Source organism: Octopus sinensis, linkage group LG17 (assembly GCF_006345805.1).
Source record: "Octopus sinensis linkage group LG17, ASM634580v1, whole genome shotgun sequence".
Lineage (NCBI taxonomy): Eukaryota > Metazoa > Mollusca > Cephalopoda > Octopoda > Octopodidae > Octopus > Octopus sinensis.
In genome coordinates this window covers 16,060,970-16,084,526 of record NC_043013.1, presented here as the reverse complement: position 1 = coordinate 16,084,526, position 23,557 = coordinate 16,060,970, and the positions used below count along the sequence as shown (strand labels likewise).

The 23,557-nt window shown below is 35.6% G+C and overlaps 1 protein-coding gene across 6 annotated transcripts in view; it reads left to right on the top strand.

Moving 5' to 3' along the window:
• LOC115220829 (acid phosphatase type 7) overlaps positions 1-23,183 on the top strand; it is a 59,037-nt gene extending 35,854 nt beyond the window's left edge. Inside the window, exons 6-12 of one of the 6 annotated variants that reach the window (XM_036510393.1) lie at positions 197-317; positions 3,021-3,218; positions 8,813-9,006; positions 13,970-14,008; positions 15,547-15,585; positions 16,994-17,035; positions 22,499-23,183. In XM_036510393.1, coding sequence (XP_036366286.1) covers positions 197-317; positions 3,021-3,218; positions 8,813-9,006; positions 13,970-14,008; positions 15,547-15,585; positions 16,994-17,035; positions 22,499-23,067 — 1,202 coding nt within the window. In that variant the 3' untranslated portion in view covers positions 23,068-23,183. The remainder of the gene's footprint in view (positions 1-196; positions 318-3,020; positions 3,219-8,812; positions 9,007-13,969; positions 14,009-15,546; positions 15,586-16,993; positions 17,036-22,498) is intronic. The other 5 variants (XM_029791006.2, XM_029791007.2, XM_036510392.1 and 2 more) reach the window with 5 other exon arrangements.
• Positions 23,184-23,557: the final 374 nt, after the last annotated feature.

The window sequence follows — 23,557 nt, the reverse complement described above, 5'->3', positions numbered from 1 at the left end:
ACCTAACACTCCATCAAATCCACTGTGTGAAACTGATAGGCAAGATCAGCTGTAATGGATATATGATACTGTACACTTTGATTAATAGACCCACTCAACTGATAGATATACGAGTGCATTTTTTCCTGACTTTTGAACTCTTAGATGGCTTACACACACACAGATAGGCCTTGATGTATTTTATGCTTGTTTGCAGAGATTGACAATGAAACATTCGCTCAATATCGGTACCGTTTTTCCATGCCTGGAACCAGTTGGCCAATGAAGATGAATAAATTGTGGTACAGTTTTGATATTGGACCAGTACATTTCATCAGGTTTGACACATTTTGAAAAAAATTATACTTATTTTCTTTAATTAATTGTTTTTCTTTCTTTTTTGTTGCAGGATGAGGGAATGGTTTTTCTTTTTACTATTGTGAAAACTATTGTAAGAATTTGGAATGAATTATCAATCCAATGAATATTAGGATGCCATATCACTTCAAAATTGCTACTCTTGTGCTTAAATCAGAAACTATTAATATCTATTATAGGTGCAGGAATGGCTGTGTGGTAAGTAGTTTGCTTACCAACCACATGGTTCCAGGTTCAGTCCCACTGCATGGCACCTTGGGCAATTATCGTCTAGCATAGCCTCAGGCCAACCAAAGCCTTCTGAGTTGATTTGGTAGACGGAAACTGAAAGAAGCTCGTCATATATATGTATATATATATGTATGTGTGTGTATATGTTTATATGTTTGTCCCCTCCAACATTGCTTGACAACCGATGGTAGTGTGTTTACATCTCCATACATTAGCAGTTTGGCAAAAGAGACAGATAGAATAAGTACTAGGCTTACAAAGAATAAGTCCTGGCGTTGATTTGCTCGACTAAAGGCAGTGCTCCAGCATGGCAACAATCAAATGACTGAAACAAGTAAAAGAGTAAAAAGAGAGAGCTATCTGTTTAAAGCTGTATATGGTTTTGGTTTGTTCACTCTTGGAGTTTGGGTCTCCAGTCTGAAATACCCATCCTGTCTAGAATATTGATCTTCTGGAAGCTGTCGAGAGATGTGTACCTTCCATATTTTCAATGTCCTGTTTCTCTGGACATCAACACACTAAGGTGTCAACATCTTGCAGCTGACTCAGTAGAATTCTACAATATTATACATCATCTTTCCAACAGCAACTTTGGGTACTTCTTTTAACTCAATACTTCTACCACCCTTAAACATGCTTATAAAATGAAAAACCAGTGCAGTAGCCACAACTTTCAGAAATACTTTCATGCTCAGAACTGTCAAAGCATAGAATAAAGTAACTGCATCAGTTTTTAACTGTTGGGACACTGCAGTCTTCGAAAGTACCATACACCCTTTCCTCTCTATGGCTTTTTTTATGTTTATTTTTCTATCTTTTTGTGTTTTATACTGTAAACCGTGCATGTACTTCTAGATTTCATTACTGTCATTCTTTACTTGACTTATTGCACTTAGTTGTAGTACACCTCCGTACTGTATACAATAAACTGTATCATTATTATTACCATCATTATTATTATTATATATGAGTGAGAGAGCAGCACATGCCATCAAGGTAACACTAGGGTACAAATATATGAAACCTAATATACCTGTCATGACTACCTGTCTGATAAGGGCACACCAGGCACATGCATCACAGTCATGTGTGTGCCATCTGATGACCTCATATCTAGATAAACAGCACATGACCTTGCAGGTGGGGCCCAGTTAGAATTTTCTTCAGATTGAGTAACCAATATCGCTCAAAAGGTACCTGTATAACAGTTGTTTAAGGATAATTAATAAAACACCCATGTTTCCATTTTATTGAAAGCCCAAAGAATCCCTTTCAATACATGGTTACTATGCTCCCTTACTACTACTGCTCGTGATCAGAAATGCACATATTGTCAGCCACTAATGTCAGCTGATTAAGGTCAATCAAGTGACAAGCAAATCTGTGATATTGAGCAGAATATTTGCTGTAGCCCATCTTTTATACCAAGACAAAACATGTACATGCTAGCATTTCCTATCAATTAAAATCAGAAACCATGCGAGCCACCTCCTTGTATAGCATCAAGACATTAATTATTATTGTTAAGTCAATGAACTGGTAGAATCGTTAACACACCAGACAAACTGCTTAGCTGTATTTCATCCGTAGTTACGTTCTGAGTTCAAATTCTCCTGAGGTCAGCTTTGCCTTTCATCCTATCAGGATCAATAAAGTATGTACCAGTAGAGCACTGGGGTTGATGTAATTGATTTACCACTGGAAATGCTTAGTGGTATTTCACCTGTTATTACATTCTAAGTTCAAATCCCGCTGAGGAAAGACTTTGCCTTTCATCCTTTTGGGTTTGATAAATTAAGTACCTGTCAAGTATTGGGGTTTATGTGATTGACTATCCCCACCACCAAAAAAAAAAAAAAAATGTCAGACCATGTGCCTTTAGTAGAAAGGGTTATTATTATTATTGTGGTAAGCTAGCAGAATTGTTTGCATGCTGGACAAAATACTTAGTGGTATTTTGCCTGTCACTGCATTCTGGGTTCAAATTCTGCCAAGGTTGACTTTGCCTTTCATTCTTTCAGGGTCAGTAAATTAGGTACCAGTGATGTAATTGCCTAGTCCCCTCCTCCAAATTTAAGACCTTGTACCTATAGTAGAAAAGTTTATTATTATTATTATTATTATTATTGGCATGGATGATGCCAGAATAGATAAAGAACTGGAGCGGGTAAGCCATTTCATATTTCATTCTTTCATTATATTCATATTTCATACGATATGTTCTATGTACCCCACATTTTGTGTTGTCTGTCCCTGTGGTGTCTCCTCTTTTTTTCTCAGGCTTTATGCCTATAATAAAGAAAAATAGATAAAGAACTGGACAAAATATATTTTTGTTTGTTTGCTTTGTACATATTCTTCCTGTCACTTAGAATACAAAAATAAAAACATTGAATATGGAATTAAATTAATGTTTTTTCCTTTCCTTCCAGTTATTCCACAGAAGTATTCTTCATAAAAGACACCAGATATATTGCAGCTCAGTCTGCTTGGCTAATAGAAGACTTAGACAAAGCAAATAAACAGAGAAAAGACCATCCTTGGATTATAGCTGTTGGTCATCGACCAATGTATTGTTCCAACAGCAATGATGATGATTGTACTTTGGAAAACTCCGAAGTTAAAGTGCAGTAAAGATCACTTTCTTTCTTTCTTTCTCCCTATCTTCTTTCCTTTATTTCTTTCTTCTGTATATGTGTATGTATGTATGTGTGTGCGCATATATATGAGTATCTCTGTCTGTCTGTCTCTCTCTCTCTATGTATATATTATTATTATTATTATTAAGGTGGTAAGCTAGCAGAATTGTTAGCATGCTGGACAAAATGCTTAGTGGTATTTTGCCTGTCACTGCATTCTGGGTTCAAATTCTGCCAAGGTTGACTTTGCCTTTCATTCTTTCAGGGTCAGTAAATTAGGTACCAGTGATGTAATTGATTAGTCCCCGCCTGCAAATTTAAGCCCTTGTGTCTATAGTAGAAAAGTTTATTATTATTATTATTATTATTATTATTATATTATTATTGGCATGGATGATGCCAGAATAGATAAAGAACTGGAGCGGGTAAGCCGTTTCATATTTCATTCTTTTATTTATTACTAGCAGTATCGCCCGGCGTTGCTCAGGTTTGTAAGGGAAATAACTATAAAGCATTTTTAGAGAGTTATAGCCAAAAAATAGCAAAAAAATGGAAGAAAAATGATGGTAAATTTTTTTTGAGAGTAAAAAAAGGTTCAGTTGCGTCCCCTAGACAGTCTGTGGTTTGTTTTTTTTTTATTCTCGACCCCATGTCGAATTTATCGATTTTTTTCAGAACTGGGCGAACTTTTCAAAATTTTCGCTGCGTTAGTTTTGAATTATGATATTGGGCTATGTGTGTGTCAAGTTTCATCAGAATCGGTTGAAAGCCGTGGTCAGAGTGAGGGTACAAGCAAACAGACACACAGAAACACGCACAGACAAACTGCCGTTTATATAGAGAGAGATATTCATATTTCATACGATGCACTTGGCATCCTTATTTAGGAGCCCTTAATTATATTTCTACATGAATAATATTTTTCTATATGAATAATATTTTGTCTAATGACTAATTCATCCTTTGTGCTGGGACACTGGTAGTAATCTATGTTATTACCCTTTAGAAACATTAGCACGCTGGGCGAAATGCTTAGCGATATTTTGTCTGTCGTTACATTCTGAGTTCAAATTCCGCCAAGGTCGACTTTGCCTTTCATCCTTTCAGGGTCGATAAATAAAGTACCAGTTTCGCACTGGGGTCGATGTAATCGACTTAATCCGTTTGTCTGTCCTTGTTTGTCCGCTCTATGTTTGGACCCTTGTGGGTAGTAAAGAAATATATATATATCTAGTGGTGTATATCACCACTTTGATGTGGCTGTCCCCTAAGAGACAACAATATTGCTATTTCAACCCCAGAAAGACATCTCTTTCCAGCTGGTTTATTCAGTGCTCTCTCACACTTGATATTCATTGCAAACCGGAGAGAACTCCTGCCACCCTAGCTTGGAGATGACCAGATCATGTGATTTCAATCTTATTGGATCACTTCAGTGGTAGGCACTCGTTCACCAGGCATATGTATGTATGCATGCTTAAGTGAAATGGGGGAGCAGAATAGTCAAATCAATGCTCCACAACCTTTTGTTGCTTGTGGTACACTTATATACTTTTCAAAATTCAGCAGCACACCTGAACTAAAAAAAAATATATAACTAAAAGTATAGGGAAAAAAAATCATTCAGGTTACACTGCGACACACCTAGCACCATCTCATGACACTAGTGGAGGTGCAATGGCCCAGTGGTTAGGGCAGCGGACTCGCGGTTCCAATTCCCAGACTGGGCGTTGAGTGTTTATTGAGCGAAAAACACCTAAAGCTCCATGAGGCTCCGACAGGGGATGCTGGAGACCCCTGTTGTACTCTTTTGCCCCAACTTTCTCTCACTCTTTCTTCCTGTTTCTTGTCTCCGACTTCCTACGTAACCACTGAGCCTGGATGCACATTCATCTATCTGTCGATGCTCTCGGTGTCGGGGGTTGACCTGCTTTCTCTTCTGTGGGTCTTACGAATAGCAAAGGACCACGTTTTGGACTTCTCCCACTAATAGGACGAAGACCACTTCGCTCAACATACAAACAAACACCAGCAACAACAACAACAACAACCTCTCTAGACAATTTGTTGCTTGTATAAAAATCTCTCTTGACATATTTGAAATTTTACCTGACTGTATGACCTGATTGTTTGACCTGCAAGAATAGCTTCTGAACCGGCTTCAAATTACACCCTACTACCTTGAGAAGGGGAGAGCATACTGAATAGTGGTTGTCCTAGTTATTCAAAATAAGATGAAAGGTCAAGTTTGGAACTCTTTGCCCCATAGATCTGCTATCCATAACAACAACAAACCTCAAGTAGCATAACAATATCTCAAACAAACACACACACACACACACACATGTCTACACCATAGAAATCTATGGATGATTTAGTGAATTGCTAATGTGTATACATATAATTTATTTAGACTGCTGTAAGCAAATGTGCACCAACAAGGAGAATTATAACCTATTTCTTTACTACCCACAAGGGGCTAAACACAGAAGGGACAAACAAGGACAGACAAACGGATTAAGTTGAATTTATCGACCCCAGTGCGTAACTGGTACTTATTTAATCGACCCCGAAAGGATGAAAGGCAAAGTCGACCTTGGCGGAATTTGAACTCAGAACATAGCGGCAGACAAAATACGGCTAAGCATTTTGCCCGGAGTGCTAACGATTCTGCCAGCTCGCTGCCTTAAGGAGAATTATAACCGTCATTAATAATGACTGAGGGTGTTATAAACACCTTCATTACTAGAAATAAGAGCTAAATGCTCTAATTTGCTTACTGCTGCCTAAATAAATTATTTCTATACACATTATAGATTTCTGTGGTGTAGTCATATATGCTGAGAGTGGTTGTTGTCTGGAATCAGCCAAGTAGGCTGATCCCACTGAAGAGGCTACAGCAAAGGCCAAAACTGGTCAATCAGTCTGGGAATCTCTCACCTGCTGCTCTTCACGCTATTACAGTCTCTGTCAGCATGTATGTATACAAACAATTATATACTTTGACTGCAGCATTAGAGCATTTAGCTCTTATTTCTAGCAATCCCTCAGTTATATTTAATGATGGTTATTCAAAATAAGATGTTGGTACACATTTGCTTACTGTTGCAGGAGTGGCTGTGTGGTAAGTAGCTTGCTTACCAACCGCATGGTTCTGGGTTCAGTCCCACTGCATGGCACCTTGGGCAAGACTCTTCTACTATAGCCTTGTGAGTGGATTTGGTAGACGGAAACTGAAAGAAGCCTGTCGTATATATATATATATGTATGTGTGTGTATATGTTTGTGTATCTGTGTTTGTCCCCCAACATTGCTTGACAACCGATGCTGGTGTGTTTACGTCTCCATAACTTAGCAGTTCAGCAAAAGAGACTGATAGAATAAGTACTAGGCTTTCAAAGAATAAGTCCTGGGATCGATTTGCTCGACTAAAGGTGATGCTCCAGCATGGCTGCAGTCAAATGACTGAAACAAGTAAAAGAGTAAAAGAGTATATATAATATAAAATTTATATGGGCAGCTGGGCACAACATAAACCATATCATCGGCAAAATTTAGTCGTCACTAATTGTGACTGCATGTGCTACAAAAGCATTATATTGCTAGAAATAGCAGTTAAACCACTTATAGCTGCTTAAAAAGCACATTTTATTTGCTGACAAGGTAGATGACTGCTCTATGATCAAAGCGAAGTTAGAACTGCAAATTTCATCAAAATTGGTGTTGTCAATAGTGTTCCTCCTCTGCTTCCATGGAACAGCTAATTCTCTTTGTTAGTATCAACATATTTGCCATATGTATTTATGGCTGATTTAGTGAAATGCCAAATCATACAACATAAGATTAATGTTGGGCAGCTGAGTGCAATATAATCCATACAGGCAAGATTTAGTCATCACTAATTGTGACTGCATATGTTACACGTACGTATATTGCTAGAAATAGCAGTTAAACCGCTTATAGCCGTGAATAAGTACATTTATATATACTGATAGGTTAGAAAACTTTCCCATGAGCAAACAACATACTGAATGAACAATACTGAATAATGTTGTCCTACATCCTCAAGATGGGATAGTCATGGGTGGTAGGCCTCTGACTAAAAGTGCATTTAATTTAATCTAACCTGGGACTAAATTGCTTTATCCAATACTTTATACGCACTTTTGACAAGTTGTGGTGCACCTGAGCACTGTATACAATAATTTCATTATTATTATTATTATCATTATTATTATTATTATTATTATTATTATTATTATTATCTAATCTATTGTGAGACTAAAGTGGAGCTAGTCAGGTGTTACCTGACACTCTAGTACTTGCAGACAGCCGCCATCAGGATTAAAATGCATTTACAGTCTAGACTGTAAATTGATTGGTGAAAGTAAGGCGATCCAGTTGTGAAAAACACAGGGGAAAAAGGAAAACGGTTATGAGCAGGGAAGATGTTAATATCTGAACCAACAGGGCCAGCAGCCTGTCAGGGAGAATGGTAACTCTGACAAAAGAAATGTAAGGTAGAGATCACTGTAAAATCTTGTCAGGAATTCCCCCAGTGCCGGTGACATTATAAACTGCACTAAGTCTATTTTATGAAAGGTGGAAAGTTTGCAGTCATTAGTGTTGGATAGAATGTTTTACAGTTTTTGTTTTGGTTCCCTGAGTTCAAATTCCTCCAAGGTAAATTTTGCTTTTCCTTTTAGGGTTGATAAAAAAAATAACCAGGGTGATCGATTCACAGAACTGTTTAGAGGGTCATATAGTTTGCCTTGTGTTATCTGTTCTTGCCCCTTGTGTTCTGACAGTAAGGCTTACAATGAAATTAGTACTACCTGTTTTGGCTCTAAACTAGCAGACTTTCCCTTAGACTACATAAGCGGCACACAGAAGGGTAACTTGCATGTAACACCAACAAACAATCTTCCACAAATTATCTTGCCCAGGCTTGCATACACATTTACAGATATATGGCCGACCCCAAGGGATGGAGGCTCTACAATACTGTGCTGTGGTTTCTGATACAAAAGGTGTCAAGCTGTAAAAAAAATGACCTTGTCAATAACAGTTATTGCTGGTTGCTGTGCATACCAGATGATGAAGAGCTGCAACAGATGGCAAAACATTGTGGGACCAGCCTAATAAAATATTTAATAAACTAATTAATAAACTAGGGAGAGTTTACGAAAAAAACAAAAGATGAAGACTGGTGGTGTACAAAACAAACAGATGTATTAGTATAATGCTCAGGAATAGAAAAAGTCTTTTATGTTTCGAGCCTACGCTCTTCTACAGAAAGGGACACAGAAAAAAACAAGGAGAGAAAAAAATGTGTGTAGTGGCTAACGATCTATCATGGCAACTGACTTTGGACAGAAGGGTCACACACGAGAGGCAAGAAGTAGGGGAGATAACAAAGTAAAGATGACCCCCCCCCCCAAAAAAAAAACGAAAGTGCATGTGTGTATAAGAGAGTAATTAATAAACTCTATATGTTCTCTATTTTTGTTAATTTTTTTGTTATTTTAATACCTTGTTGAAGAAAACCACTGATATTCTCTGAATGTTTCTTTTTCTTTTTTCAGCTTGGAGAACATATTCTACATTGCTGGTGTTGATGTGATTTTTGAAGCTCACGAACATTCTTATGAACGTCTGTATCCTGTTTACGATGGTAAAGTGGTCAGTGAGAACTACACAGATGCTGCTGCACCAATCCATATTATAACAGGGGCTGCTGGCAATAAATGGGGCTCAGATCCCATGGATAGGGATGCAGGTGAGCTGAAAAGAAGTTTGGGGTTTTCTTCTTTTATTTATGTTTTTTGAAACACAAAAAAAAATCCTTAATTCACTGCCAGTAATTATTTTATTTGTTTGATATTTTTTATATATATTTTTTATATTTTTTACATGTCTCACTCATTGGACAGTGACCATGCTGGGGTACTGCTTTCAAGGGTTTTAGTTGAACAAATCCCTATTTTTTTGCTGGTACTTATTCTTTTGGTCTCTTTTGCCAAACTGTTAAGTTATGAGGGGTGTACACAAACCAGCACCAACTGTCAAGCAGTGGTGGGTACACAAAGACACACACACACACACACATTTGACTAACTTCTTTTAGTTTCCTTCAACCAAATCCATTCAAAAGACATTGGTTGGCTCAGAGCTATAGCAGAAAATACTTGCTAAAGTTACCATGCAGTGGGATGAACCCAAAACCATGTGGTTGGGAAGCAAGCTTTTTACCACCAAACCATGCCTGTACCTGTTCTTTGTTCTTTTATTGTTCTTTTACTTGTTTCAGTCATTTGACTGTGGCCATACTGAAGCACCGTCTTTAGTCGAGCAAATCGACCCCAGAACTCATTCTTTGTAAGCCTAGTACTTATTCTATCAGTCTCTTTTGCCGAACCGCTAAGTTACGGGGACATAAACACACCAGCACCGGTTGTCAAGCAATGTTGGGGGGACAAACACAGACATACAAGCATATACACACATATACACATATATACATATATACGACAGGCTTCTTTCAGTTTCTGTCTACCAAATCCACTCTCAAGGCTTTGGTAGGCCCAAGGCTATAATAGAAGACACTTGCCCAAGGTGCCATGCAGTGGGACTGAACCCGGAACCATGTGGTTGGTAAGTAAGCTACTTACCACACAGCCACTCCTACGCCTTGATTTTCTTTTTCTTTTTTTAAATTCCCACTTTTTAATGGAACTATTGTTACAAAGTTGTTCCTTCTTAACCCTCTGGTGGTGAAGTTCTGTATTTTTCATGTTTGGTGCAGTGGAGTATGAAAAATCCCACTCATAGTTTTAGCTGTTTTTAGTACTTTTTATTACTTTGTGTGTTCTTAAGCAATAGTATTACCAAAAAACATATTCTGATATAATGTATTTATTTATCGTGTAAACAAAAATAGACAAGGACTCTTTGAAAATGAAGGTCAAACGAAATGAAACTATTTCTTCCTCTTCGTATTCCTCTTCATCTGGTTCTTCATCAAGAAATGATTCTGATTCTTCTATGTCTAATTATCTCTCTCAATTTTTCCATTTGTCTTTCGTAGTCCATTGTGAATCTGAAAGGAGAGAAAATTTCTCACTTTTATGACATTCAGAACCGTCTAATAGCAAAAAAAAAAGAATGTTGGTCATCTAATTTTATGCGAGAAATAATCAGCCTTTCAGATATAAAAATAAATAAAGAAAATATAATAAACAATAAGGAAAAAGAAACAAAAATGTACCAGTCAATTAAATGGTACAGTGAATGGTATGGTGGGGTATGCACGACCCCAGACACAAATAACAGATGTGTGTACACTTCTCATTACTCAGCAGGTAACTGAGTGGAGTTGTGAATTAACTCAGTGGATGGTGCCAAGAAATTTACGTGGGTGGACAGCCCTATCACTGTTGCCGAATGTAAGATATACATTTACAAACATCACCTGGGGTATGAGATACACCACTGCAGGGTTAAATTTACTTGAAGGTCAATCTGTAGGACACAAGCTCAAAACACTCAGTTTTTGCAGACAAGTTTTACTACATGGAAATCTTTTCCTTACTGAAAGTGTGTGTGCGTGTGTATACGTGCGTGTTTGTGTTGTCTGCCGGTGTATGCTATATATGTATATTCTGTCCGTGTGTTCGTCTTCTACCCTGTCAGCTTGTTTGTATATATTTTTTTACTACCCACAAGGGACTAAACACAGAGGAGACAAACAAGGACAAAGGGATTAAGTCGATTACATCGACCCCAGTGCGAAACTGGTACTTAATTTATCGACCCCGAAAGGATGAAAGGCAAAGTCGACCTCGGCGGAATTTGAACTCAGAACATAAAGATAGACGAAATACCGCTAAGCATTTCGCCCGGCGTGCTAACGTTTCTGCCAGCTCGCCGCCCACCTGCTTGTTTGTATATGTAACAGTGGGGACCGCACGACAACGCACGGTTTTAGCTAATCCATATTTCTTATAAGCCTTTTCCTAGTGACTGGCACATTTACAATAAGGACTACACACTATTTTGTCATGCTACGAGCACGAAAAACACTTCGACTCAAAAAACAGTAAACGTTATTAACGCAAGGGAGATAAATAAACAATTTACTTGAGAGATGTAAGGGAAGCTACTCTGGTTGCTAACAAGACACTTTTGACCACTGTTCCGTGGTTCATTTGGTACAGGGTGGCATAGAATTTTATTTCTATTGAATTGACAATCGTAGCCTGCAGAGTGATTCCCTAGTGCGTGGGAAAATTGTCTTGCACGAAACCAGTCCGTGGTGCAAAAAAGCTTGGTGCCCATTCCTTTAAGCTAGTTGTTCCCAACCATTTTTCTACCTAAGGACCCCCTTGATTCCTTTTTTTTCTCGGGTGGATCCCCATAGCTATTTTATGGGATCTTTTCGGTTTGAACGGCAGTTTTTTAAAATAATTTCCACGTAACTAAACACTTTTAAACTTCGTATACTGGTAGAATGTGTTTATAAAACATCTTTTTCTCTTGGCTTTATTGAGAAAATTCTATAGTTTGTAAAATATTTGTTGTTTTTTTGTTCTTCAATTTCTGCAATTTCAACCAATCAGTGACGTCTATTGAGGTAAAAAACATTCTGTGCCGTATGAATATGCCCATCGTTTAGGAAACAGATTGGGTTTATTTACATTTGTGAAGAAAAAAAGATACCCTTCCCCCGAACCCTAACCCTAACTAACCTTAACCCTAAAACAGATTGAAATGCAATAGATCGATACTAGGGTCATAATTATGTGTGACAATTTCATATGACACCGCTAGAAAAAACTGCCATTCAAACCGAAAAGATTCATTCTATGTTTTAAAAATAGCCTATTATTTTTATAGCGAAATATTTATAGGAATTGTATAAAAAAAAATTGACATAACTCCTCACAAAGGTAAATAGACAATAAGACGAGCGTGATGTGATTGTAAGAGATCATTTATTGGTTTGAACGATATTTCGACATCTTGTCTGTCTTTTTCAAACTCAAAATATAAAATGAAGAAACGCATAAGTTCAAAAATATAAGCGTGGAAATCTTGCATTCCCGCTTTGACAGAATAACATCATCAGTCTTCAATTTTCCGACTGGCAAAAGGGAAACAATGTAGGGAAAAAAAAATATTTTGTTGAACGGTTTTGTGTAAATGTGATGAAATTCACCGGTCGTTATTATAAGAAATTTTTAAATATTTAGTGTAGAAGCATAAGCAATTCATTGCTCATAAGTTTTAACAAAATAATCTTATATGGACCCTGATTTGAGAACCGCTGCTTTGAACCAACAATTGATTCTCAATAAATATACATATATATCTTGATAGATACGCAGGTGAATGGATAGATAGGTGCTTAGATGCATGGAAAGCTAAATAAATATCTGTGCAGGATGGCCGTTTTTTTCATGATTACATGAGCTAGACCCATGTACTAGAGGCATTGTTTTACAGCCTATACACATACACACACACATTCACACACACACACACTCACTCTCTCTCTCTCTCTCTCTCTCTCCTCTCTCTCTCTCTCTCTCTCTCTCTCTCTGGTATAGATATCACAGAGTTGAACTTAGATGGATGGGAACTTACTCTCCTTCAAGTGGGGGTAATGCCCTCAACATTAAAAGATAGCTATAGGAACGATCCTTGTCAAGCTATTATTGAACACAATAAGGTAGATAAACACAAGTAGGTTTAATGCGTATATTACATGGAATACAAAATATAGAGTATGGACTAAAGTGAACAAATGAAGTTAGGTAACTGTGTTTATCTCTCTGTCCCTGGCACTTGGCTCAGTGGTTAGAGTATTAGGCAGTGTGTTGTGTTCTGGAGCAAGACACTTTTCACCCTTGCTCCTGTTCACTCAGCTGTAGAAATGAGTTGTGACGTCACCAGTGCCAAGTTGTATTGGCCTTTCCCTTAGATAACATCAGTGGCATGGAGAGGGGAAGCTGATATGCATGGGTGACTGCTAGTCTTCCATAAACAACCTTGCCAAGACTTGTGCCTCGGAGGGAAACCTTTTAGGTGCATCCCATAGGGGTTATTCACAAGGGAAAATATAGATAATGGTCTTTTCATATTCCTTTATTGTTGCACCAATAAGGAGATATACAATGATCATTATTCATACCTTGTCTTGTATATCATTCTGTGTAAAAGACCTGTTTAACTCGGAAAACAACCATGGATTTACAATATACGATGGGGATGAACTACAACCTTGGATCCTGCCACCAGAATACGCAGAGTTCTTTAGTAATTAAAAAAATATTTGTTGTTAGCCTGGTGTATTTGTATTAACAGAGAACTTATAAAGTATTTTGCCCAAATTGATAATCCCTCATTAATAACCCTGTATATATATATATATATATATATATATACACACATACATACATATATATATATGTATATGCGTATATATATATATATACACACATACATACATACATACATATATATATGTATATGCGTGTATATATATATATATATATATATACATACATATATATATATATGCGTATATATATATATATGCATATATATATATATATATATATATATACACACATACATACATATATATGTGTGTGTGTGTATATATATGTATATGCATATGTATATATATATATATATATGTATATATATATATATATGTTGGTATTTTTGTTGTTTTTCAGTTAATGCCACACATGAAGAATTTCACCAGAACAATACTGGCAAGTTACTGATAACAATCACATTACCTCACATTACTCTGGAAAGCTTTTTTTCTTTTATTATTATCATTATTTCCAATTTGGAAATTTTTCCACACCATTTTACCTTTCATGTTTGTTTTTTTTTTTTTCTATTACAAATTCTCCTCCATGTCATCACCACCATTTAAATCAACCTCTTTTCTTTTTCTCTAAAATTCTTTTCTTCTTTTGTCTCGGGTGTTGGAATTTCTACAACTTTTATTTCAATTCATTGTGTCTTTAATTTTTAATTTATAAAAGGTTTTAATTAACTTAATTTATAATTAATTTAATGTAATTAATTAACTATCAGTATCATTAATTCTAATAATATTTTCTGTTATAATATTTTCTAATATTTTCATTATGCATATATGATCACCTCTGCATGATCAGAAATATGTCTGACATTTTCTTTTATAAGAATTCCCTATTTTCACATATCTATCATCTGTGATCATGTTTTTCTTTTTCATTCTTCACTTATGTCTCTATTTATTAATGGACATCATCTTTCACCTTCTCTATTCTGATCTTGTGAAATTTCATTTGGTACATTATAATACAGTATTATTTGTATAATATGGTATTATAATTTATGTGTCATCCACTTAATTTCTATATATATAAACGGCAAAATGTCTGTCTGTCTGTGTGTGTGTGTGGTGTGTGTGTGTGTGTGTGTGCGTGTGTGTTCTTTATACAAATCCACAATTTTACAGTTAGAGGGCTCACACTTTCTATGGTCATTCAAAACCGTCCAAGGGTGGTTGTGCACATCTTTACATTTCCCCAGTCACCCCGCAAAGTCATTAAAAAATCAAGAGAAGTGACTTTTTTGTGAATTTTCTATCCAAAACCCAATTAAAGTGCCCGAAACTTGATATGCCAATTGAATGCCAGCTAGCTGTATGAGATTGGTCGGAGACTTGGACAGTACTCACGTGTATGTGCACATGCACGCATCTGTATATGCATGCACTAGCACTATGACCCAGCAATGCCGGGTCATAGTGCTAGTTACCATATATTTATCTTTAGGTACTTTTAAGGGGTACACTATTGTGGTAGACTATCACCCTGTTTAACACCAGTCCTTGAGTTCTTTAAACAGAGTCTAAATCAGGAATGAGCAACTGTTGTCAAGAAGTGGGCCACGTGAGACATGAATCATCAGCTGGTGGGCCACACTAATATAAACTTCAGAGCAGTTTTACTTTAGGCCTGCCATTCAGGAAATGCTGTGGGTTGCAGGTTTCCTATTACTGGTGAGAATGTTGCGAGCATTCCTGGCTGGTCTCCATTCTTAGAATAATTTCCTCCTTTTCTTACCTCACCAGTCTTGGTATACCTGAGGATATGTCACAAAGTATGTTAAGCACTCTTGAGATGGAAATGATAATTAATAGGTGTACCCAGGTGAAAACATTTTGATATCACATAAATTTCACAAGAATAACCATGTTTCTTTCTCTTTCTACACACACATATATGTTGGTATTTTTGTTGTTTTTCAGTTAATGTAACTAACCAAGAATTACTCTACAACCATACTGGCAAGTTATTGATAATATTCACATTACTCTGGAATGGGTTTTAAAAAATTTTTTCTTTTTATCTGTTTTAAGTTCTGAAATTTTTACACACCATTTTACCTTTCATCTTTGAGTTTCTTCTACTTCACATCAATATCATCATCACCATCTAAAAACCTTTCTTTTTTCTCTTAAATTCTTGGGTCTGGGGATTTCTAGAATTCTTATTTAATTTCATTGTATCTTTAGTTTTTTATAATTTTCAAAAATAATTTTAATTATCTTTTTGATTTATAATTAATTTTATATAATTAATTAACTATCAAGTATCATTAATTCTAATAATATTTTTTGTTAACTTCTTCTTCATTCATTTTGGTTATGGGCTTACCACTACATGATCAGAAATACATCTGACATTCTATTTTATAACGATTCCTATTTCCACATATCCATCATCTGTGATTGCTTTTCTTCTTTGTCATTCTTCAGTTGTATCCCTATTTATTGAATAACAGACATCATCTGTATCTCTTTCTACCAGGTCCTTGGGAATCTTTCTGTGATATACTGCAGTATTCGAATTTATCTGTCACCCAGTTTATTACCATTACTTTATCATTAGACACCTTTAAGGGGTATATTATTGTGGTGGGAGGCTATCACCCTATTTAACACTGCCATCTAGCCCTTGACTTCTTTAAACAGAGTCTAAATCAGGCATGAGCAACCATTTCCAAGAAGTGGGTTGCATGAAACACAAGGGAGGCTGTGTGCAGGATGGGAGGGGCAGCTGAAAGAGCTTCTTGTTGGCTTTAGAGTAAGAACGAGGAGTTAAGATGGGGGCCAGGGGGAGATGAAGAGCAATGATTTGGCCACCTCTGCTGACCTACCAATGGGAGGGCTTTACAGTTCAGGGTACATATTTTATCCCATTTGCCAAACTGCTAAGTTACAGCAGCATAAAGAAACCAACACCAATTATCAAGTTATGGCAGCAGGACACACACTCACTCACTTACTCACACACACACACACACACACTTACTCACACACACTTACTCACACACACACACACACACACTCACACACACTCACACACACTTACTCACACACACAACTAGCTTCTATACAGTTTCCATCTACCAAATTCACTCACAACGCTTTGGTTGACACCTGTCAAAGGTTCCACTGAGTGGGACTGAACCCAAAACCATATAGTTACGAAGCAAGCTTCTTAACCACACAGCCATAAATAAGGAGCTAGGAACAGACAGAGAGACATAGTTTTGTATAGCGTCTCCCAATATTTCCACAAGCTCAGCTGATAAAAAGACCAAATTTCTCTAATATTCACAGTATTTCTTGCATCTTCATAAAATTAATATTTCTCTCTCTATTTCTTTTTTCTTTCATTTTATTATTTCAGTTGATAATAATTCCACATTTGATGAAAATGTCAATAGCACGGGCAAGTTTTTTTAACTTTTGTGTTTCCCAGCATTATTTTTTTGACCATTTTTGATAACTCTTTCTTAATTTTGATTTTTTCACAAACAGCAAACACACACACTCACACAAACACACATATACATACACCCACACATGCACACACCCATACATACACCCACATATATATATATAATATATATATATTATATATAATTTAGAGAAAAAACCCTATTAAACAATTCAATAATGAAAGATACTATTCACACCATATAGAAAACATATACTAAAAAACCTTATTCTAAAAATCAATAAGGTACAATAAATAGTAAATAGTAGTAAAAAGGGCTATGTGCGTTTCATGGCTATATTTTCATATAGATAATAATAAAAAAATCAATTTGATTTAAAATTAAATCAATCTAAAATTAATTCTATTTAAAAATATAGTCACTCATCAGGTCTAAAATAGATAATAAAAAAATAATAGAATAAATGTACTTATCTTAAAAGACCACAATAAACAATTTAATTTACATTGGTTGATTCTCTCAATATCGATACCTTATGACAAAGGCAAGGAATTATGTCTTCTCTGTAATTCTGGTTTACTTTTTATTCTTTTTTCTAAAAATCTCCTTGTAAACATGGTTATAGAGCATGCATACCAATGTAAACATTGGCAAAAACACAGCATTAGTTCATATAAGAGATATCTATCATTATATATAATTTAAACATATATTTTCTTCTTACATTTCACACTCACTAGATATATCTTTTTCCAAGTCTATATGGTTTTATTTAATATACATATAGTTATATACTTCTCATTTATTTGGTTTTTTTTTACCCCTCCTCTTTCTATACGCTACCTTTCACGTTATATCAGCTAACGTTTTTTTTAAACAAATTTAATAGTGTTCAGTTAATCACTATACATATCCATCATTTTCTGTTAAAATGTCTTATTTACGAGTTTCATTTCTTCATTTCCCTGAAGAGAAGCTTACATTGTTTTACACCATTTTATACCTTTGGAATAATACCAGTGATATCTTCGAAACATGTGTCAGAAGTAAAAGAATTTGAATAACACCAGCGTTTAACTCCATTTATTTATTTATATATATTATTAAATATCTATTATATAAAATCCGCTCTGTGTGTGTGTGTCTTCTAGGATCTCGGGCATCCTCCATCCGATTGCGCTCAAATTTGATATGTAGATACCGACGGTATCAGGGCATGTATAAATCTTGAAAAAATTACAAAAATCGATTCCAGGTCAGAAAGTGATCGATAAAGACGCGGGAACGTGCATTTGTACTTGCAAGTACATCAGCTGTTGCGATGTGCTTACTGGTATTTAAACTCTGCGGTTGCATATTTGTGTGAATAAAATCGTTTTTCTTTGGAATAGAAAAATTCTATCTTTATTTCTTCTTCTGCTGGTGTCTCAAATTTTGGTTAAATCAGTATTTCTCAAAGGGGAGGCCTATGGGATGATCGGACAAGTTGTTTTGAGAAAATTTGGTTTAAATGTTTGACAACTCAGCACCGTCCATTGGACCAGGGGCGTTTTGCTCATATGTATATATTTAAATATATATATATATATACATATATATTAAATATATTATATATATTAAATATGTATGTATATATATATATATATATATATATTATATATATATATATGCATATATTAAATATGTATTATGTATATATTAAATATGTATATATATATATATATATATATATATGTATATATATGTATAAAATATGTATGTATATATATGTATGTATGTATGTATATATATATATGTATAAAATATGTATGTATATATATATGTTTGTATGTATGTATATATATATATGTATAAAATATGTATGTATATATATATGTTTATATATATATATATATATATATATAATAGATATGTATATATATTAAATATGTATGTATATATACATTAAATATGTATATATATATATATATATAATATATATATATATACATATTTCATGTATATATATACATACATATATATATATATATATATATATATATATATATATATATATATATATATATACATACACTCACATACACACTCACACATATGTATGCACACATATATGTATTTACACTTGCATGCATGTCAGTCTGTGTATAGATAGATAGACAGACTGATAGACAGATATCCTTGTTTGGCTTGGTTTTAACATTTCTGTTTTGTTTTATTTTAATATTTCTTATTTTGTTTCTTATTTTTGGGTTTTTATTTTCAAATTTGAAATGGTATTATTTTCTTTTTCCAATTTTAAATCTTTTAATTCCTTTTAAATCCTTTTACTCTGTTATCCCAGAAGGCTATGGGCTTCATTCTTCTGCTTACCAAAGTATTTTGTCTCTCTTTTACATTTGCTTCTCTCTTCTATATTAAACTATCTTTTGGTCAGTATGGATAGTTGGAACAGCTTGCTTGAAATATCTTTTTTATATTCTGTTCTGTTATTGTTCCAGTTAACAATTGTTCTACTGTTAATCTAAAATGAAGGAATGGTAAAATACATGAGGGAAAGAATGAGTTATATTTATTTATATATGTTTGTTATTTCACACTGTTATTACACTCCAATTCCTCATACTTACCTGATAAATTCCTGGAAATGATTGACCAAATCTTCAATCATGGAAATGGCAATTATTGTTGTCATCATTGCACTTGTGCCCGTGCTAGTAGGGTGCCAAGAGCACCATCCGAGTGTGATCGTTGCCAAAGCAGCCAACTGGCACCGTGCCGGTGGCACGTAAAAGGGCACCATTCGAACGTGATCGTTACCAAAGTCACCTCACTAGCACCTGTGTTGGTGGTATGTGTAAAAGGATTCGGGCGAAGTTGTTGCCAGTACCACCTGACTGGCCCCCGTGCTGGTGGCACATAAAAAGCACCCGCTACACTCTCGGAGTGGTTGGCGTTAGGAAGGGCATCCAGCTGTAGAAACTCTGCCAAATCAAGATTGGAGCCTGGTGCAGCCATCTGGTTCACCAGCCCTAAGTCAAAATCGTCCAACCCATGCTAGCATGGAAAGCGGACGTTAAACGATGATGATGATCATCCTCATCATTATCATCAGTTTTAATGTCCACTTTGCCATGTCTGCATGGATCAAACAAAATCTTTTGAAACATATTTTCTACGGCCAGATGGCCTTCCAGACATCAATTTTCACCTGTTTCCAAAGTAAGGTAATACTTTTTCCTGCATCTTTGAACACCAGTAAGATAATGGTCAGGCTTGGTTTTTATTGGAAGATTCCAAGCAAATGATACTACTTGTGTGACAGTAATGAATGTTGATAACTATAGTACAATATTAAGACAAGAAGTCACACACATCTTATATTATAAAAGGGAAGACCATCTCCCTCTGTCTGTCCATTACAAGATATATATGAAGGAGGAGAAGAAGGAGAGGAATCAATGGGGAGACAACCCCTGTCACAAAATATATTTAGAAGGAGAAGAAAAGAAGTTGTTGTCAAGAGAGAAATACAGTAAGATAGAGTGTGTGTGAAAGATAGATTGATAGGTAGTGTTGTCACCATAGTAGCTAATGTGTCTGTGTTTCTCTATGCCTTTTGACATAGAGACAATGCAACACAGAGTTTTAAAAAGACTTTCATTATAATGACAAGTTGTTGTTGCGAAATTCAGAGAGAGAGAGAGAATGTGTGTGTGTGTGTGTGTGTGTGTGTGTGTATGATAGACAGATAGGTAAAGTGTTGTCACCATAGTAACTACCAAGACATTCACTGCATAACAGTCTGCTACTAAAAGAAGGTATGTGCATGAATAACAAATATTGTTACCAGTAGGATAGTGCTGGTAGAGACCGAGTACACATAATTGTTCAACATCTATTTTACTATGCTCACATGTGTTGGACGGGATTTTGTTGAGGTGGATTCTCTATGGCTGTACGCTAACCTTTACCTGCTTCCAAATAAGGTAGTATTTCCCCATGGAAATGAAGGATGCACTTTCATGGCAGTGAAACTTGTTAACAATTATCATGTGATGTCAAGGCAAGGTGCTGCACTGTGGGACTGAACCTGAAATCACATAGTAGCAAAGTGAGCTTCTTAGCTAGACATCCACGTCTATCTTTATTTTCTTTTTTTTTCTTTTGCTTGTTTCAGTCATTTAAATGTGACCATGCTGTAGCACCACCTTGAATTTTGTTTAGTCAAATGAATTGGCTCCAGTACTTATTTTTTAAGCCTAGTACTTATTCTGTCAGTCTCTTTTGCCAAACTGCTAAGTTACAGTAATGTGAACAAACCAACACCAGTTGTCAAGGGGTGATGGTGAGACAAACATAGACACAAAGATACACACACATAATATACAGGGTGCAATGAGTAAATTATTGCCGTTTTATATTTTTAATTTCATGCATGCACATTGTTTGTTTTTGAGTTTGTTGACGATACATTATAGTAGGGTCAGTTGGGCTCCATCTATGAGAAAAACAGCATCATAGTGTTTGGAGTGATCACTAGTGATGGCATCATTATGCCTCCAAACATCTTACCACGCAGCCTCGGACTCAACATGGAGGCCTGCATCAAGTACCTGGAGGAGGTAGTGCTGCCCTGGGTCAAGAGGGTGTCTGTTGGAAGACCCTATGTCTGGCATCAGGACTTCTGCACCATGCTACACAAGCAAGAGAATCCTGTCATGACCATCAGACAATTTCTGGAACCACAGCACCCCTAACATCTGGCCACCAAACTCTCCAGACTGCAACCCCACTTAATTATTATATGTGGGGTGCATCCGAGTGACTGACCAACAAAACTCCTTGTAATACCAACGATCAACTGAAGGCAAGGATTATGGCAGCATTCACCAACTTAAACAAGGAAACTGTTCAGAAGAGTTACAGGAGATTCTGATGTCATCTGGAGGTCATGGTTGAAGCCAAAGCGATTTTATTGAATAAATTTACTCTTTAGTATTTCAAGATATTTTCATGTAATTTTGATAAACATATCTGTTAAAATGAGATGTCAGTGTTATTTTCCTTTTTGCGTAATTTAGATGACAGTTTATTCACTGTACCCTGTATTTGTGTGTGTGTGTGTGTGTATATATATATATATAATTAATTTTATTTTATCGCATTTTGAATTTGTTTATATATATATATATATATATATATAATATGTAATGTATATACACATCAAGCTTCTTTCAGTTTCTGCCTACTAAATTCACTCAATAGGCTTTTAGTTGGCTCAAGGCTAAAAACGTAAAAGACACTTGCCCAAGGTGCCACATATTGGGACTGAACCTGGAGCTATGGGGTTGGGAAGCCAGCTTCTTACCAAACAGCCAAGTCAGTGTCCTAAGTTTTTTTTTTGGTTATTTTTGTTTTGTTTTTTTAAATCATTCTATTCTTTTTAATTGCAGGTAATTGGACAGCATTCCGCCAAAGTGGATTCTCGTTGGACAGCTATGGAAGGTTTACGGTGTACAACTGTACTCACTTGTTCTGGGAACAAGTACAAGATGGTAAAGATTTGGACAGCATTTGGATTGTGAAAGGGGAACATACGAAAAACAATGTCAGTAAAGAACTCCAGAAGAAAATCATAAAAAATGTGATGGATCAACTTGCAACAACCACGCCAAAAGCAACAACACCACCAATAGCAGTAGGAACACACGTAAAAGCTAACGGATCTCAGCATTCGGTTCTATCCTCACCGTTCTTGAAAGGCAAAAGCAGTCAGACATTGATCATCAGTCTGTCTGCTGTTGGAGGATGTATTTTAATCCTCATAACGGTCTGTATGGTTATCAGGAGCAACAGGAATAAATCATCGCCGGTTAGTTCTTGGAATGATGGGGGTTTTGTGAAAAGGAGTTTTTATCGTAACATAAAGAATTTGGAGAATGACATTATGTCAGAAGAACTGGACATGCATGATGGCTCGTTACCAACTTCGAAATTGCTATCTGAAAATATGGACATCTAATTGATATATATATATTCATACACAGACACACACATGCATTCATAAATACACACATATTATATATGTATATACATAATATTTATATATATGTTGTATAACATATATCAACATTATATCATGTAGTTAAATAGACATATGTAATATGCATATATACATATAAAACATGCATATTTATGTAATGCATGTATGTGTTTGAGTATGTGTTTTTGTATGTATATATATATATGCCAGTTTTTGTATGTATATATATATATGTATGTATGTATGTATAATTAACTTTTTTTAATATAAAATTATATATATCGAACACTCAAACAATATAATGAAATATTTCCAAATGTTTTGTGCCCCCCCCAACTCTTTCTCCCCCTCTTTCTGTGTGTGTGTGTGTGTGGTGTGTGTGTGTGTGTGTGTGTGAGTGTGTGTGTGTAATCTGTCTCTGTCTTTCCAGCCTCTTCCATCCACCATCTTCCACTCTCACTCCTTATAT